General features: G+C 41.6%; 2 protein-coding genes across 2 annotated transcripts in view; both read right to left on the minus strand.

Moving 5' to 3' along the window:
• Positions 1 to 18,661, minus strand: part of LOC310951221 (ninjurin-1) — a gene marked incomplete at both ends in the record, with an annotated part of 249,679 nt that overhangs the window by 157,009 nt on the left and 74,009 nt on the right.
• The window catches only part of plxnd1 (plexin D1), a 64,923-nt gene that overhangs the window by 27,615 nt on the left and 18,647 nt on the right, over positions 1 to 18,661 (minus strand). The window contains exons 8-14 of the mRNA XM_083920876.1: positions 14,270 to 14,366; positions 12,444 to 12,542; positions 10,697 to 10,786; positions 10,288 to 10,396; positions 9,065 to 9,222; positions 5,206 to 5,351; positions 699 to 804 (exon numbers count right to left, since the gene is read on the minus strand). Coding sequence (XP_083777002.1) covers positions 699 to 804; positions 5,206 to 5,351; positions 9,065 to 9,222; positions 10,288 to 10,396; positions 10,697 to 10,786; positions 12,444 to 12,542; positions 14,270 to 14,366 — 805 coding nt within the window. The remainder of the gene's footprint in view (positions 1 to 698; positions 805 to 5,205; positions 5,352 to 9,064; positions 9,223 to 10,287; positions 10,397 to 10,696; positions 10,787 to 12,443; positions 12,543 to 14,269; positions 14,367 to 18,661) is intronic.

Genomic DNA, 18,661 nt, shown 5'->3' on the forward strand with positions numbered 1-18,661 from the left:
ACTGTTTTCCCTTTCTCCCACATCTTCCCCTCCACACCCATCGGTAAAAAACATTCTCACACTGAGCATCTCAGAGATGTATGAGGGAACCCAAGAGGAGTTCCCAAAACAGCTCGACTTTGTGTTTGTTGTTCTGGATTTTCTTCATCCTCGTGTATCAAGAGGGGCTTCAAGATCGGGATAATTTCTCTGTGGGATGACTCACAGGCAGAGCTGCTCTTAGAAGCAGATAGATAGATCGTTTCAGCACTGAATTATGAAAAACTCTTTGTCTATAAACAAAAAGAGACAAAGGGCTTACATGAGTATTTCCAATTGCTGAATACTCTAAATCCAAAGAGAAACAGTGTCGGTCCAGGTCAAATAACACATAATGTTGGCTAGCTTGCCTCGACCAGTGATGAATTCAGAGCGAAGGGACATTCCAACAATCGCCATATTTGTTTTTGCTGGCAGCCATTGCAGAATGACAATGGTGCTTAGTTGCAGTTCAGATGAACGTTTGAAGATTCCCACACACTCGCATTCCGCAGCATCATAAAACGCATCTGCTAACACTCAGCTGACACACTTGGGAAGGCTTTCCCAGTGGGGAACAAGGAACAAGAGAGCGTAGAAGAAGAAGAATGTGGAGGGAGGGATGGTCAGAACAGAAAGCAAAGATAATATATAAGGTAATATATGTTGAGAATACTCACTAAGTATGAGAAGCTGTCCTTTGACGTTCCCATCCCACTCTGATCCACATCCACTTGGACAATATCTGTCCTGTCATGAGCAGACCACCCAGTGACACACACCAGCCTGGGGAATTTAAAAAGAGTGAGACCTTGTTTGGTTATCAAAACATTATAATCAGAGATCAGCTAATAAAAGACACTGACGAAAATAGATAACAACACACAAAAGAGCAGCTTATAATTTTAATCTAATAAACTAATTTACTCATATTGCAAGTGAGGACAACCAGTTTAAAGATGGAAAAAGATCTTGATCATGACAGCTAAACAAAGACATGTAATTCATCTCGGAGAATGGTGGTTATGAACTAATTCATCAGCCCATATTGCATTTACATATGGAATCCAATAACGCCTTGAGAAATCAGATATTAGATGAGATGTAAGGTTCAAAGCTCCCAAGACCAGATGTGTCTAAACACAGAGGAGATTAAAAGGTTGCTGAGGCTTGTTCTCTCACCTCCTGGCTGTGATTAAGCCTTGTGTCATCAGTGCACGCTCTACAGGGACGCCTCATTTTAATGACACAGTGGTGTACCAAGGCAAAGGGATCTACTGTTCTGGGGCCTCACTGGAATAAATGAACTGGGGGGGAAACACAACCTTTATCGCCCCACATGATCCCCCTCCAGCTTGACACCCTGTTGGTTTATTTAGTCAGGTGCCTGGTGCTACAGAGGTTATAAATTCTCAGCGAGTGATCGGATGATTGACGGAGGAATTGTGGGGAATTTACAGAAGCGGAGGAGCTGTATTCCGTGTAGGAGGATCTGGCAGGACATACGGTGAGACGAGGCTGGGCTGGACAGATTGGGGCTCGGCTGGGGTCAGGCTGTCAAGTCTAAGAGCAGGGCTGGCTCTGAAAGCTGCATCTGAGTGTGTTTTTAAATGTCAGACTTTATACTTCTCAAAAAAAAGTTTTAATTGAACGCAAACCACTGCAGCATTTAATGAGCCCAGTTTAAACATGTATTTCCTTTATGAGCCTGAAAAGCTGTTAGGAATATTTGAAAATAACCTGCAGTACCAGCCATCTGTCGATAGCAATGTCTCCACTTCATTAATTACAGGAGCATCAGGTAAAGACTGTCATTACAGTCAAATTACACTCCTGTCAGTTACATGCCATGAGGGCAGAATCGCACCTGGTGGAGGAAAATGCATCATTTCACATGCTCTGACTTACAGAAGAAAGAAAGAAAAATAAAAATGAAATGAAACGCAGCAATTCACAGATTCAAGTCTGAGGGTAATGAGAGAAATTGGAGGCTGAATCAGCCTCAACCTGTTGGATTGCTCAGTGCCTAACCTGATTCAGGTTGAGAAACAAACTCTTATCAACACAAATACATCATATTTTATGATATATGCTATTGTTGTGGAGGATTATTCTGTAAAGAAAGCACAAACATAAAACCATTATATATTGTAGAGTACAGACAAAGGCTTATCAGCAGATAGAAGGTGTGATGAATTCAGCCTATATCATTTAGACAGTGCACAGAAACTGGGGGTGTCAGGGTTTCATATATATATATATATATATATATATATATATATATTTTTTTATTTTTTTTTTTTTTTTTTTTTTTTTTTTTAAAAACCTGTAGGGATGATTTAGCCTTAGAGTTATTTTTTCATTATATCACATTTTTTTCTTGAACTACCCTGCAGATGGGGGGTTATCGTTAAGGATTCTGACAATTATTTACCAGCTACAGATTTTAATCTATAAAATGTCCAAAAATAGTGAAAAATGCCCATCATATTTTTCCCAGAATCCAAGATGATTTCTCTGGATGTTGTGCTTTGTCCGACCAACAGTCCAAAAACAAAAGATATTCACTTTTATGAAACATATATGATATGAAACAGTTACAAGCAGCAAAGTTCGAACAGGAAAGTTGATGGCAGTTTTTCTCGCACGCACACACACAGGCACGCACGCACACACACACACACACATTAACTTGTTAAAACTGTAAGTAGCAGTAGAGACTGGTAGTGTCTAATGGTGGTGATTGAAACTGAGACTTTTTTTAATACATTCTAAGGCATTCCCCCCATGCTTTTGAAGACATTTGCAGACCTGCAGATGCCTTGGTGTATGCATGTGTGTGATGTTGATGCAGTGTGATCCCAGTCTGCAGACTCCCTGAGCAGTCAGAGCCTGGACTAACCCCTGCTCCACATTCCAGCTGTGGATATTTTGTCTAGTTTTGACGATGTTTCTGGTCATTTCCCTTGAGTGGATGAAGAGGATCATCAACAATCAAGGCTGTGAGTGTTTGTATGTCAGTGTTGTCTGCAGTGCAGCTAAATAGACTGCGTGAAGGCCAATCAAGACTTACATGAAAATGATAGGGAGGGCAGCATGGAGTCAAATATCTAGAGAAGTACTGCAGTAAATGAGGTGCGCCTAGACTGACTATGACATTAATTAAAATGTTGACGCTGAGTGAGTGGAGCATGTTATCTCCAGTGCTGCACAGTTTCCTTGTGGCACACAGCTGTGAACTTTCACCTCTCGGCACACGGGCAGACACCTGTCTCAACAGCCCTGGTAAATGAGGTCACATGTGTCGGTGTGTGTGTGTGTATATATGTGTGCTGGTGAGTGTGTGGCATTTTTGTAATAGCCAGTTTGAATTAAGATCTTCTGAATGATGATGCTTTTGTGAAGCAGGGTTATTTTAATACAGTCCTCACATCTTTAGGCTTTAGGGATTAAATTTGAACCGGTTAAAGTTTTTTTTTAATAAGCTTTATAATAAGGTAGGATTAAATATAAGGTTGAATGTAAAACTTTAAGATGAAGGGATGAGATAGGATCATATGTTAACCAATCAAATCAGCAGGAGGTCCCGACATGGATAATAATATAAACATGTGTTCATGCCTGTGTGTGCGTGCAAGTCAAATGTGCTGACATTGTCAGAAGCACTGACGTGTTATGATTTGTCAGTGCCACTTCCAGTAACAAGGATATGCTCACGCTGTCATAACAACCAGCCTCAGGAGCCAAATGCAGAATGACGACACAAGATGAGAGCATCCCTTGAGTGAAACGTGATTCGCTGTTTTCGACATGTGCGGTTTTGGGGAATTTGTCAGAAAGCTGGAGTGACAGGTAAGACCCACAGGTCACCCTCGAACTGGTCTTAATACAATGACTGGCTTCAGTGGAGCAGGACTAGGTAAACAGTTCCATTCAATGAACATTACAGATACTGAATGGAAGTTTGGATGTAACCGTTGAGTTACTGACTTCCACTGAGCTCTGTTATGCCGGTGTCAAACCAGGGTCCTGCTGTCTCCATGGTGACAGTGTGATGGTCCCTGAGCTACAGAGGGATGGTGACGAAGTCAAATGAGAAGCGTGCTGCATAATAATATTTGGAAAAATTATCCTCATGAATGCATGTAAACTAAACCATGCAGGGTTGGGATTTATGTTCTAGTTTTGATATTGGTGGATAGTTATCTATGATGGTGGTTTGTGAGAGGAAGTTTAGTAACTAATTTGACTATGACTCCTCTGGGGTTTTCTGTAAATAATCAATTACAAACTGAAAAGCAACATTGACTTGACCATCATTATTTCATTATCTTTATTTTACTTTCTTAATAACTGATACCATTCCACCTTCTCTCTCTCTCTCTCTACTCTGCAATTTCAATGCTGTCTCATTGTCTATATTTTTTTGTTCCATGTATTCTGATTTGGGTGTGTTAGTAGCGACTAATGTAGCCTCGAACTGTTAGCCTCAAACAGAGGTGAGGAGTGGGCTACAGAGGTCTGGTAAGATTCCTTCTTTATAACTCTGGACCTCCAAAGGTCTTTATTTTCAAACTCATAGTCCCCCTCTGGACACAAAAAACAGTTTATACAACTCTTTGTGCAAAATCAGTGGTGTTCACTTCTATATATAATACAAAATGGATACTACTGCAAAATCTTGAAACATATGGTATGGTATTACAGGTATTCAAGATTTTGTAGTAGTTCAGATTCTGGAAAGCACAAAATATTAGCCGTTGGCCCCAGACGCTAAATTGTCTTTAGACAGACAGCCGATGGGTTCCGAGATTGTAAGTCAGAGTTTCATAGCTGAGAAAAAGTTTTATTAACTGTGACAAATATTTCCATCACTTGATCTCTATTTCTCCCTGCCGTCCACCTGACCAATCACCTGCCTGCAGCATGTCAGGTTACCGTGACAACAGGTAATTATTAGCTGTCATCTCACTGGTCCTAATAACAGCACTACTGCAGTTTTTAAGCAGGGTTATAAATATAAATTAATGCATAGGACATTCTCTTATTTCTTCCATCTTGCCATTCTGACAATGTATGTACATAAATGTGTGTGTGTGTGCCTGCACTTCAGCAAACACTTTAGGAACAGTTGACACAAGGTTATACATGCAAATTTGTGAATCAGCCATATGTTATAGTACTTACTCTACAGATACAGTGTAGCGCTCAGGCAGAAGAGTACATGGCACATCTCCAATAGAGACCTTTACTGCTCCAGCCCTCCGGCCCAGGTTCCTGCCCTGTACTGTCAGCAGGGTGCCCCCTTCAACTGGACCTTTCAGGGGGAAGATCTGACAAAGACAGAGTGAAGTAATGAACAGGGAGAAAGAAAAGACAATGGAAACCCTGTAATAGGCACAATAAATTAGAGCTTATGAGTAAATTACCTTTCTAAAATGTTCCACTAATAATGAACATGACAGAGAAATCAAGAGAATGCTTTTTCTGAAGCTGACATGGAGGGTGTCACACAGAGAGATAAGGACCTGTGTAAGTGTTCTTCTGTTGAAGACTGAGATCTAATAGAACAGACACACAGTTTAAGTGTACACACAAAGCAGACTCTTAACTGTGGCAGTCTGAGACTCTTCAGCCTTTAATCCTCCACAGCACATGCAAATAAAGAGCAGCCTAAGAGCCCCCTTCACATCCCACAAGAGACAGGCAGAGTGAGAGAGAAAGGGCTGGATAGGCGAGGTGGAGAGCACAGCAGAAAGGTGGATGAGTGGGGAGGCAATTTAGGGAACTGAGTGTCGAGAGGAGAGTGAATGCTGATGATGGTGGTGAGAGAGCAAAGCCTCAACCGGGGAATTAATGCACAGTGTTATTCCCTTTCATCTGTTTTCCTGTGTCTGTGCTGTCAAATTCCTTAGTCCCATTTATGCCGTTGTTCAGAGGCATGCTCGCACGCATCATTTCAGCCCTTGCCTTTGGTCTTAACTTTCCATTCAAGAGCCGTGGAAAGAAAAGAGAGGACAGTCACCGCTCCAATCACCACAGAAGCGCAGCTTCAGAGATAGCATCTCCGACAGCCAGACAGAAGCAATCTACCCTCATTTTGTCACTGTAGCACAGCTAGCCCAGCTGTGTGCACGCTTTTTCTCAATGACCCCCTGGCTGAGCTGAGGTCAGTGTGACCCCTCTGTGTTATTAGCCTGGCTCCAGCTCTATCAGAAACTGAGCTTGAGAATGAAAACAGCACTTCTGTTTGGTCTAGGTGAGGGGGACAAGGTTTGGCTCTGAATACAGATCATTTAAACCCTGCAAGAGTGACAGCACAGATAAATAAACCATATATTTCCCAGCTGAAACAAGGAGTTAAGTAAAGAAAGACTGTACTACTTTTAATATCGTGTGAAAACAAACCAGCTCATTACTTGCAGTATTTCTGTGGGACCTACTCCAGGAAATGATGCAAATATTTTTGTGGTTATATATTGGATATCAAGTGTTACCACCCTGTGTCTACATGGAAATGACACTTCCTTTGACAACAACATATACCTGCATTCCTTCATACACACAATGTACAAACATCACATAAATGCACGTGTTGGAACGTATACAATCTGTACTTAAGCATGGCAGACAAAGAAAAAGCACCCACCCTCCAAGCTCCAAGCAGAGTTATTTATCATCACTATGCGTCGTATAGCACCTAATGTGTCTCTGTGGTGCCGTTGAGCATTGACATCAACATCAGCTAGCATGCTGTTCATTTACACCTCTCACAAGTCTTGATTTACAACGCAAACTCTGCCAGGCCTCCAGGGAGATCACAGGGTGTGAATGTGTCTCTGCAAAAAGAAACTCCACAAGGAATGCTGGATTTATGAAACGCATTTGAGGACTAAATTATTCCACATTCTTGTATTCAAATTAAAAAAAAATTCATAATGTATTGTTCATGCAGATATGCAACTTGCGTCGTATAAACCACCTAACTGATAACATCCATATCTTTTCTTTATGTTGTTTTTTTTTCTTCTGAAAAGATTGCTGGAAGGCCAGAGCTTTCATCTTCCTCTCCTCCCTCCAGTTCCTCTGCATCACACTAATCAAGGAGGACGGGAGGACAAAAACAGGAAAAGGCTTCTCACCATACTGTACCGTCTCCATCCTCTCTTCCAAACCATTTATGTCTCACTCAGATCGCTCTGTTTTCTCTTTCTTTTCATGTTGTAGATAAACTGTTTGGCAGTTCCTGTTTTGAATGCTAAAGGACCTCTAATCAATGTTTTTTTTGTTTTTTACAGTGAACTAGCTGACACGTAACATGAGAATAAAGGCCCTGCAGATATGATAAATGTCTCCATTGTCTTACTTCACTGCACTGAATAGAGAGCATCTTTCACAATTAAGTGAAAGTTTAAGGAATGAAATCCTCCTACATATTATTGATATTTTGGTGCTTGTGATAGAGATTTTATGTGACAAAGCAGAGCAAGAAAAACACATTTCATTATCTGAGCTGTGCAGTCACTAGGTCTACATAACAAAGAGCTGCATGTGTGTGTGAATGTTTAAGGAGAGCTGATCTTTTCCTCCGTAAGCCAGAGTACTCAGGCTCAAACCCCCGTGGATTCTCTGGGAAAACATGGCTGCCAAAGCATTGCATCACACACCCCACAGAACCACAGCCCCCAGTATCCCTACTCTCTTGAGAGAGCCAGTGTGTGTGTGTGTGTGTGTGTGTGTGTAAGAGAGAGAGAGAGGGAGAGAGAGAGAGAGAGAGAGAGAGAGAGAGAGAGAGAGAGAGAGAGAGAGAGAGAGAGGGAGAGAGGGAGAGAGAGAGAGAGAGAGAGAGAGGAGAGAGAGAGAGAGAGAGAGAGAGAGAGAGAGAGGTGAGAGAGAGAGAGAGAGAGAGAGAGAGAGAGAGAGAGAGAGAGAGAGAGAGAGAGAGAGAGAGTATAATAACAATAGTCTACCCACGCATACAGCATCTCAGCCCGGCTAACTTCAGTCACGTAAGAAGTCCACATAAGTTAGACTCTCACAGAGTATCCTGTTAGTCACAGTGTGCTGACAGCTACAAAGAATGAGGGCTAATCGTGAATGCTTCAATGTGGCCTATTTGTGTGGAATATCTTTCGTGTGTGTGTGTGTGTGTGTGTGTGTGTGTGTGTGTGTGTGTGTGTGTGTGTGTGTGTGTGTGTGTGTGTGTGTGTGTGTGTGTGTGTGTGTGTGTGTGTGTGTGTGTGTGTGTGAAATAGAGAAAGAGTGTGTGTTTGTGCCTGTCTTCTTTGCTTTGATTGCTTATTCTCCTGGGCTGACCAGGTTTTATCTACAGGAAGTTCAAGCCGGCTAGATATCATGTGAGCCGTGCTTCCCATGACCGCCTATGGTTGCTGTGCTGATATAAGGATCGGTAGCAGCAGAAAAGGCTTGGCTTGGAGGCCGGCTCTAAACACACTCCCATTACTGCTGGACAAACAAATGAATATGATGATTCAAATGAGATCCATAAACAGTTTAAAGAAAGGCCCTGTCGGTAATCGTGATGGCCATATTGACCGCCAGATCCTGTGTAAGATAAACACTCATGTGGTCAATGTGGTTTTGTTCGTATTGTGGTCACAAATCTGAAATCCCACCTGGTTCTTATTTGCTTTCTTTTAGTTTGTGGGTATCTTTACAAAAATGCTCCACACATATAAATCCCATAACCCTTCTGCACAGTTTACACTCATACTGTAGTTACACAGGGCAAAAGGTGCTCCCATGCCCTTCTAAGTGATTGTAGATTGACTCCACTGTGTCCCCTGAGGACTGCGGCCAAGTGAGTGTTAGTGAACTGCTTTAATGATACTCTTTTCAAACACTCCCTGAGCCGCTGACGCTGGACAGAAAGAGCATGGGACCACGGCACCATGTGAGTGACCCCATGATTCACCATCTTATGGTTTGAAAATAGAGCCTGGAGGCCACAGAAATGAAGAGGGAGGCATAGGAGGATAAATGTAAGCATTTGTAGTCTGCATTCATGTTTAACCTGTGATCTTACCTTGTGGATCTCAGGAGCCGGACATTGATCCCTGATTGGCTGGCAGTCATCCCTCAGCCTGCAGCTGTTTTCACACCAGCCACATAGGTGGCGCTGATCCTCCCGGCCCCAGCACTGGGAGCAGTCTGAACTACCCACTCCACAGTTGTACAGCTCCACTAGAGGGAGATGGGAGGTAGAGGGGCAATTATTACTTACATTACTGAACTGCATTTGCCTTGTCTGGCTAACTTAAGGTACTGTAGACTCCTGAAATTCTTTTATAGCTCATTCGAACCATATGAGCTGCATTCTCAGAATAAATAGCATAAGCATTTGCAGGATGATATATTCATGGCTGTAAAAATAAACTAGGAAAAAAGAGAGCTAGAGGAGTGGAGGAGAACAAAGCCAGCGAGAAACAGATGATTATGTTCATGTTCCAATGTGCCTCCCAGAGAGAAATCCCATTTGTATCCCTGCATGTGCATCTGTGCATGCATTCATGTGCATACTGCAGTGTGTCTGTGCCTAGACGTGTGTTATAAAAGTGTGTGTGTCTTTTTAAATTTTGATGACTTTGCATGTTATGAAGCCACTGTCATGTCCTCAACAGTGCAGAGTGTCTGGCAGCAGCCCAGAGCTGTTGTTCACATGCTAGACACATGGACTGCAAACAGCACATCTGGGACTGGGATAGGCAAGGATTGGCTAGTAGCTTAGCTATAGACAACATGCCAAGTGTAACAATACGCAGGCCCCTTTTTTATCATCTCACTGTTGTCATGGAGCTCAAATTGTATTTGCAACAATACATACGGACAAGGCTTGTAAAGGGTATTGATAACACTTTAAATTGCAGCTCCTAGTGTTCTATAATCATTATGTGTAATTAGATGGTAGCAGAATATGATATTATGGTAAATTACGAGTTGGCAAATTATGTGTTGTTATACAAGAACTACTATTATTTCAAGTGAAAGGCAGTCTAATTATGTTTGTCCCTGTAAGCGAATCTTTATTTTCCTCCAGGTTTCATCAAATCCACCAATCTCATCATAAAAAAACATTCCGGTGAAACGCATTGTGGGAACAGCAGTGGCAGCTATGTCAGTTTTTCTTGTTTTTGCGAGATTCTAATTACGCTGCAGATACAGGATAGCTGAGCAAACAGCTAAAGCGTAGCAGATGGAAACAGTTTTTTTGTTGTTGTTTTTTTACATGCCTATATATCAATGACTTACCTCTCATGGGCTGAGGGCTGTCCACAAAGGCATCCTCCCCCTGTGCACTAAAGTATCCTCTCCTCCTCAGGTTGAGGTGGTAAATCTGGCTCCTCTGATTAGTGGACAGCTACAGTAGGGGGCAACAATAACATTTTACTTCTCCTCAGTGTGAATATGTGTCACTTTGCCTCCCCATGCATTTACTCCCTCTTGCTGTTAATAATGGGTTCTTAGTCAACTTATAAACATGGGTTTAATATAATTGCAATAAAAACAAGTTACACACATGGCTTTGATCTAACAATAATGAACACACTGAACCAGTAAATGCAGAGTAACTGAGCTTCAGTCTACCGGATCTTTATTCAGACTTAGAACATGGACTTGCTAGTTATTTCCGGTACAAAAGGCCATTGCCTGTACTTACTGTTACTCCGCTGCACTTGACAGTCGAGCTGTTCAGCCATGTGGCCTCAAATCGCTGTTCTATCCCAAAGTCACACTCCAGGTCCTCCCCCTGTTGTGCAAAGCACTTATTTTAACCAATATGCAGTATTTCAAGAATAACAAGCAAGCAAACTATGATATCATGCTGTTCTCAGAATGAAATAACCATTGCTTTAGTTGCTCTCTTAAACATGTCTGGAAACAATTGGCAACAGAAAGAGTACCAGGAAACTGAAATAACCCACAATAATTGTCCCTGCCAGGAAAAGATGCAATCCATTGAAAATCCATATTCATAAACATCTGGGCTCCCACACCTCTGCAAGTCATCTGGGAGACAGAATAATGAATATGAATTGTTCCTAAAATCCGATCCTTGAACTTAATTGAGCACAGATATGTGAAGGTACGGCTGTAAAGAACTTAAGAGCGTAAGAGCAGTAAGACCTTATTACTTAAAGTGGAAGAAATCATTTGTCTGTGAATGTAGCCAGATTAAAATGGTCTACTTCTATCACCGTCTTCAGGACTTTGCTATTTCTATGTGCTTTTTGATACTGGAGAAGCCTGATTTTTTTGGCTTCTGTCAGTTTTTTTCCCCTAGAAAAAACACACATACACACACACACACACACACACACACACACACACACACAAACACACTGAAATGTTCCCTGTATGTTTGGTCTGAGAAGTATTAGATACTAGAGGACCAACTTGCTTGTAACTTGCTTGCTGTAGCAACAAGCAAGTGCTTGCTTGTTGCTACAGTTCATGTTTTGGTATGACTGTTTATCACAGTTAAGTCTAAATAATTTATTTTAGGCTTGTCCAAAAAAAGTGTGGGAACCAAACCAAAATGCACCACAAATTCCAGAAGGGTCTGAGGGATGGTGATGCTTTTTTGGAGAGTTGCCACATTTCCTGCTGTGTTGACTTACCGACGAGATGAAGACAAACACCAATTTGTAAAAACTACCACGATAAAGACTCATATGAAAAGCCAGTCACATCCAGGCTGCCCTGAGGTGTGTGTGTGTGTGTGTGTGTGTGTGCGCACGCGTGTGTGTGTGTGTGTGTGTGTGTGTGCGTGCGTGTGTGTGTGTGTGTGTTTCTGTATGTGACTCAGTGTCTGTCACTATAGCAACACACTAGGAGAGGGCTCGAAAGGCTAGCCAGGGTTAGGCGTATGACTGACCACGCCTGGCAACTAGACAGCACTGGAATTTTTAGAAGATCCCAGTTGTGTCTTTATCAGTGAAGCAGGATCAGCGCCTGACTCACACAGCATGGATTAAGTATGAGAATAGAAATTTAAAAAAATGGATCTGGAAGGACTTGCTGAATTTAAAATGAACACAAGTGAAATAAAGCTCCTGCCGTGTGTGCTGCCTCAGACGGACTGCACATTGTACACTGTGCTGACGAAGACACAACTCAGCTCGTCACAGTGAGATACCAGAGGCATGGTGCACCCAGACAGCTGAGCCGTGAGCAACATAAGCATAAAGATACTCGCTCATTCTTCATTTTCATCACACAACATGGAGATCACCCAAACTCAGGTTTTTCTCATTCATTGACCCAAATCGCAGCAAGCGAATATCCATCTGTGTTTGACTCAGCATGAAGCAAACACACCATATGCTTCTGTTTTATTCTAATCATTTTCACAACATCCACATTGGACAAAATCCAGCTCCATAGCTGGAGGTTGTCTGGCGTACCTCCTGGATGTTTCTGAGGGATAGGGTAAAGTCCTGGGCCATTTCTGATGGTGATGGAGGAACCTCTGAGGCAACCAGGCTGGGACAGGAAGCTGCATTCTGTGGAGAGGTGGGGTGCAGGGGCAGGAAGTGACATAAAGGAGTTAAAGAAAACAATGGCTCCCCTACATACATCCGCAACCCAAAATACCTGTCCTGTTTATCTGGAGGAGGAGGAAATGAGAGGGTAAAGTCTCGCTCTGAGGGAAACAACAATAGTTTCAAATAGAGTGATGATGATGGATTAGAAAAACAGACGCACCGGAAACAATGATAGGCTCGGCAGAACACGAAAAAAACACCTCCAAATCTCCTTATGGCCTACATTACAAAGATCTAATCGAGTTTTTTATGTTTAAAAAGAACCTCAAATTTAAATAAATGAAAGTGACAATCCTCTTGAGCTTTAATGTTTGTATTATTGTGCATCTTGGGATCTGGAACAACACGCCTGACTGGGATTTATTGCGTTTGCTTAGGAAAATACAATGATGTCTTTATAACTTTGCTTGTTTAACAAAAGGAGCTCTTTCCCTTTTCAGGGGGTCTTGTGATATGAAGTCAAACACACATGCTTCATACACTTATGGCAATAAAACATTAGAAGGAGATCACAGAGGACTGAGTCACACCCTCTTCCCTCTAACTGGGACCAGTACTATGAATGAACATAGTTGGACCCCTGTGCCTTAAGGGTCAAAGTCTGATGGGAGGATGTCTCCTGACACATATAAAAAAAACCTTAAGAGTAAAGGGATAATAGGATGGCTGGCTCAAAGGGATATTTACATTAGTTAGTGTCATTGATGAGAGCATAGAACAGCTTCTTCCCACATAAACTGAAACTTGGCTGTCTGACAGCAAGGTAAAGCACTGAAATTTTTTTCTTAATATAACGTACACATAACAGATTTTTTTTATGTTTGGCTGCTGCCCCAGTCCACAGCCGAACATTGCTTGACTTCCGCGCCTGTCCTCGTGCCTGTTTCTCCAAACTGGGGGCACGCCAACAGTCATGTCCTGTGGGTAATACACTGACTATGGATAAGTACCTTATACAACCCCACCTCAAAATAATCTGAACTATCCCTCTAATTTTGAAGTTTTCAGGAACGCGCACTAAGGACAGTGGTATCTGGGGAGCTGTAATTTCTTTCAATGAGGCTACTGCAGTCTGCGTTAATTTTCCCAGTTTTACAGCCTTTTTTGTGTGCTTGTGCCACGCAATTGGACTTGTTTGCTTTTCAGAGTAGTTAACACCCTCATGGAGCTTTACATTGCTAAGCATACATGTACATAATCCATTTGTACAGTCACCTACTTAAAAGTAAGGGATATATAAAACTAGAGCAGGAAATATGGAAGTAGATTTATCTATTTGCTGGCAACAAGTAGTAATAATTCTCTATTTAAAAAAGAAAAATATGGGACACAGTGAATCTACAGTCCCACATGCTGGGATATCAAACTAAACTGCCAAAAAGAGAAACTTTAGAGGAGCTTTAAAATGGTACATTACCCTGTAAGGAGTCTGTTAAACCAGAGCCTCCTGAGATTTTATAGCTGGTTTCAACATTTCTACAGACTGTGGTTGAGACACACTGAATTACCACATGATTGCTCTTGCCTAACCCGTCTGGACTCAGATCACTACAGCACACTTGGAGTTGTTGGACAGACAAATCTGGATTATGTCTGAGGGTCTGAGAAGTGATTTATCTTAATATTATAAGATCATCCATGTTTCTGTTGGGTTGATGGGTTAAAGAAAAAGGAGAATTACTCACCTCTAGCAGGTTTTGCTTTGACTCTTGACTGGAGATACAAAGGTGGTTCTCAGGGTCCCAGTAGCACTTCCACCTGGTGCTCAGGCAGCTCACACATCTGACATAGATGGACACACATACATGGAGAGATGAGAAACAAGGATCAAACTGAGCCTGGCCTGTTTGCTCTTCTGGAATCTCCTGATCTCTCCCCATGCTGGTAATACAGTCTTTTTTAAAGTTTAATATGTGGCCCCCATTTTGAGTGTAACACAAACTGGGAGACCAAACGGATTACAGGCATCAAAGTATAGCTTTAATAAAAGGAAGTAATGATTAGTCACAACAGTAGACACACTCGTTCCACAGTGACAACACAGCAAGGAGGTCAAACTGAGCCAAATCTGCTGATATGAAACAAAGAACTTCTCTATAAACACTGTGTGTGTGTGTGTGTGTGTGTGTGTGTGTGTGTGTGTGTGTGTGTGTGTGTGTGTGTGTGTGTGTGTGTGTGTGTGTGTGTGTGTGTGTACATGAGTGTGTGAGTGCTGCCTCCAATTGCTATATCACTGTGAGTACCATTTTAAGTTTTACACCAAAAGTGAGGACATTTTGGCAAGTGGGCAGCGTGTGACTCCGTACAAGTCACATTCATTTGTGTCTCAACACTTGTGACAAGCATCAAAGCTGCAGATGTCTGTCATTCATTTAGTGCCTCAACGAGATGTTTCATGGCTAGAACCTGTTCTTAAAGTCAAAGTAATTTCTGGTGATACTTATTGAGGGCTAGACGATAGTCCAATACGATCTATTGTCTTTAAATGGAATCGTATTGCAATGAAATTACATAACGAGATTCCATGAAGTATGTGATATTACGCTGTCTAAATTGATAATACCAAGCAGATATCAATTCAAATTTCTCTGAAAATCTGATGTGAAATATTTTGAGGGAATTTAATTTGAATACTGGGGTTTTGTTTTTCCATTACACTATTTGTGTGTGCATCAGGGGCGGGGTTAGGACATGGCTACTTGGGCTCAAGCCCCAGATGTTTTTGCCAAAGCCCCGAATGTTTACAGTAGTTGGAAAAAAGCCTCAACATGTGATGTCAGTCTCCCTCCCCTGACATCTGTAGTAGTCTGGGGTGTAGCCTTCCTGCAGTAACGGAGTCCAACAGAGAGGCAGCAGCAGATTCCGCAAGTTCAAATCGAGATCTCTCCGATCTGTCAGATGGACATAGCTGCACATAAAAGATGATGGACAATTTTTTCTCAGCAGCGGCGCAATGACCCACCAACGCCAAAGCTGGAACAGATGTTACAGGTCTGTGGATTTTCAGATTAACACTCAGTGTGTGACAAGTTACGGACTGATAAAGTCATAATTTTTTTGTTTTACTTTTTAAGTGTGTTGCATCGCTGAAAAATGAAAATATGAAAGAAAAAAGTTGTCAAACTGATCATAAGCATTATATTCAAATAAAAATGATCTTGCAGTGAATGTAATCCTGATTGACATCTGATCAACTTCAGAACTGAAAAACAAACAAACAAGAACTTAATTTTCTTCTTTTACATTTGATGCTGGCTGGCCCCTCTGCTGTCTTTAGTGCTCTGTTCTTCTAAACTCAGTTTCATCTCTTGTGTTCAGAAGTCAGTTTTGCTTAACTGTCCACTCCTTTCTTTTCCAGCATTAGTTTGATATCTTCAGTAAGCCTACAAGACTCTGCTCTAAACTCAGTTTCATCTCTGAGTTTTCTCAGTTTTTCTCAGACAAAACTGAGAAAACATAACACAGGAGAGTCTTGTACTGAAGATATCAAACTAATGCTGGGAAGGAAAGGAGTGGACAGTAAATTAACAATGACTTGACACGAGATGAAAAGGAGTTTAGAAGAGTATATGTGAGAGAATAAAATTAACTTCTTGTTTGTTTGTTTTTCAGCTCTGAAGTTTATAAGGGGTCAATCAGGATCATGATAATTTTTATTTGAATATAATGCTTATGATCAGTTTTAACACCTATTTTCTGTATCAGCAATAAAAAACAAAAACATGCCCCCCCAGAACTTTGTGCATACGTCTTTTCCCCCTTTGGGCCAAGCCTCGGATCTCCCATAATCCTAGATCCGCCCCTGGTGTGCATGCATGTCAATCATAGTCAGTGTTAAGCTATAATTTTATTATCATATTATTTTTATTTTGCAGCTGGGATCGGCTCCAGCCCCCCGCGACCCCGACAGGGTCAAGCGGTTGAAGATGAATGAATGAATGAACTAAAGATGTTAATTCAATGAGAAAATAATCAGTACTTTTCATTTGTCATGTATTGAATTCACAAACGAGTAGCCGATACAAAAAGGCTTTACCATGTGGATATTTCATATAGACAATTTATTCATAAAATGACTAGAAAACATGCTACATTGTGATATTTATTGTAACAAGATATTAAATGAACTATATCAGGATTGAAGATATCACCCATCCATAATTTTATTCCCTAATTGTCAACAAATCCTATGAAAAGACCGACACAATTGGGTACTTCCAGAGCTTTTGAGGTATTAATCTTTGAGATTTCTGCCACCACTTTAATATGTTTTATATATGAAAATGAGCTTTGTTGTGATCTGGATGATCCACCCTCTGAGATATGGCTATAAGTTAAGGTAAGGCGTGTAGTTTAGAAGATTAAGGGCAGTGTTTTGGAGTTATGGATTGATTCATACATGGAATAAAAACGTGTTAGTGTCTTCCAGATAACTATGTGTGTGTGTGTGTGTGTGTCAAGTGTGTATGTAACTGTATTGCCTCCGGGAGGAGACAGATGTCCCACACTAGGAATGATAGCGCCTCCAGTGATAGCAGCACTCTGAGTGGAGGGAGTAGATTGGGATGGGTGTAAAGGGATGCAGAAACGTAATCAAAAAGTGTGTGTGTGTGTGTGTGTGTGTGTGTGTGTGTGTGTGTGTGTGTGTGTTGATTAGAAGCAGACGGCCCCTCAAGGCTCTTATCAGCTGCAGCTTTTCTGTTTTCCCTGACTCCCTTTCTGTCCTAAAACACCTATACCCGACCACACACACGCACGCATGCACACACCTCCATACACGCAAACGGGCACGCACATTATTTGCAGTCTTACTCGCTCTGCTTGACCTAACACTGACAGTAAATACCCTGTGACACTGCCCACCCCGAGTCATAATGACCATGCACACTTACACACACACACACACACACACACACTAAATACACAGTCAGGTTCACACTCTCAGGGCCTCTCAGTGGACACAGCGGTTAAGCACACATCCTCAATCACGTCTCTGTCAAAGAGAAATACGTCCCGAAGAAAAGACCAGTTTTCAGGGGGAGCGACAGAGAGAGCCGGAGAAGAGAGCAGCAAATGGACAGAGACAGACGAGGGAAAAAGAAAGGAGCAGTGCGAAAACTTGAGACATAAAAAGCAAATAAAGCAGAGTTAGTGTGTGTGTGTGTGTGTGTGTGTGTGTGTGTGTGTGTGTGTGTGTGTGTGTGTGTGTGTGTGTGTGTGTGTGTGTGTGTGTGTGTGTGTGTGTGTGTGTGTGTGTGCCTGTGTGTGCCTGTGTGTGCCTGTGTGTGGAAGGGGGGCTGATTTAGGTGGTTACCCTACTGGGCTGTTTGGTGAGACTGGAATGCTATCGTCTGGTTGTCATTAACACTCTGCCAAGTGACCACTCTGAATGGGTCATGGGAGTCAACTGTCTATACACTCTCTCTCTCTCTCTCTCTCTTTATATATATATATATATATATATATATATGAAGAATACTTCTCAGGCTGTGAAAATAAAAACTGCGGAGTGTCCCTTTCTCTAGTCTCATTCTCTTTTTAATTACATCCAGCAGTTAATTCATTGATTGAACATTGCAAAATGCGCCAGCTTCAGTCTAGCTTGGAAAAGAAGATTCATATTGTCAATACTTCATTAAACCTGGTAAAATATCTTAAGATTGCCTCGTTCCTGCTTTTCAACAGTGAGGATTTCTGTTTCTTTGTTGGTCTGACAAAACAAGCGCTGTGGCATCACCATGGACATTTTTCACTATTTCCTGACATTTTATAAACCAAACAATTTACTGATTATTTGAGAAAATTGGTAGATTAATTGATAATGAACATAATCATTAGCTGCAGCCGTACAATTTGGTTTAATGCAGGTAGACAGATGACATCATCTCACCTCATTGTGTGTTGTTTTTGCAACAAGTATTAAAGTACTTCTGATTCTGATTAAATCCCATCCTAAAACAGCATTGGGCAGCAGATTTTCCAACCAAATAATCTGCTTGCAGTAACTTACTATGTAACAAGGGCAACATCAAAATGTTGAACCTAAAGATTTCAACGTTAACATATGAAAAAACCTA

This window comes from Echiichthys vipera, assembly GCF_963691815.1.
Source record: "Echiichthys vipera genome assembly, chromosome: 9".
NCBI classification, from domain to species: Eukaryota; Metazoa; Chordata; class Actinopteri; order Perciformes; family Trachinidae; genus Echiichthys; species Echiichthys vipera.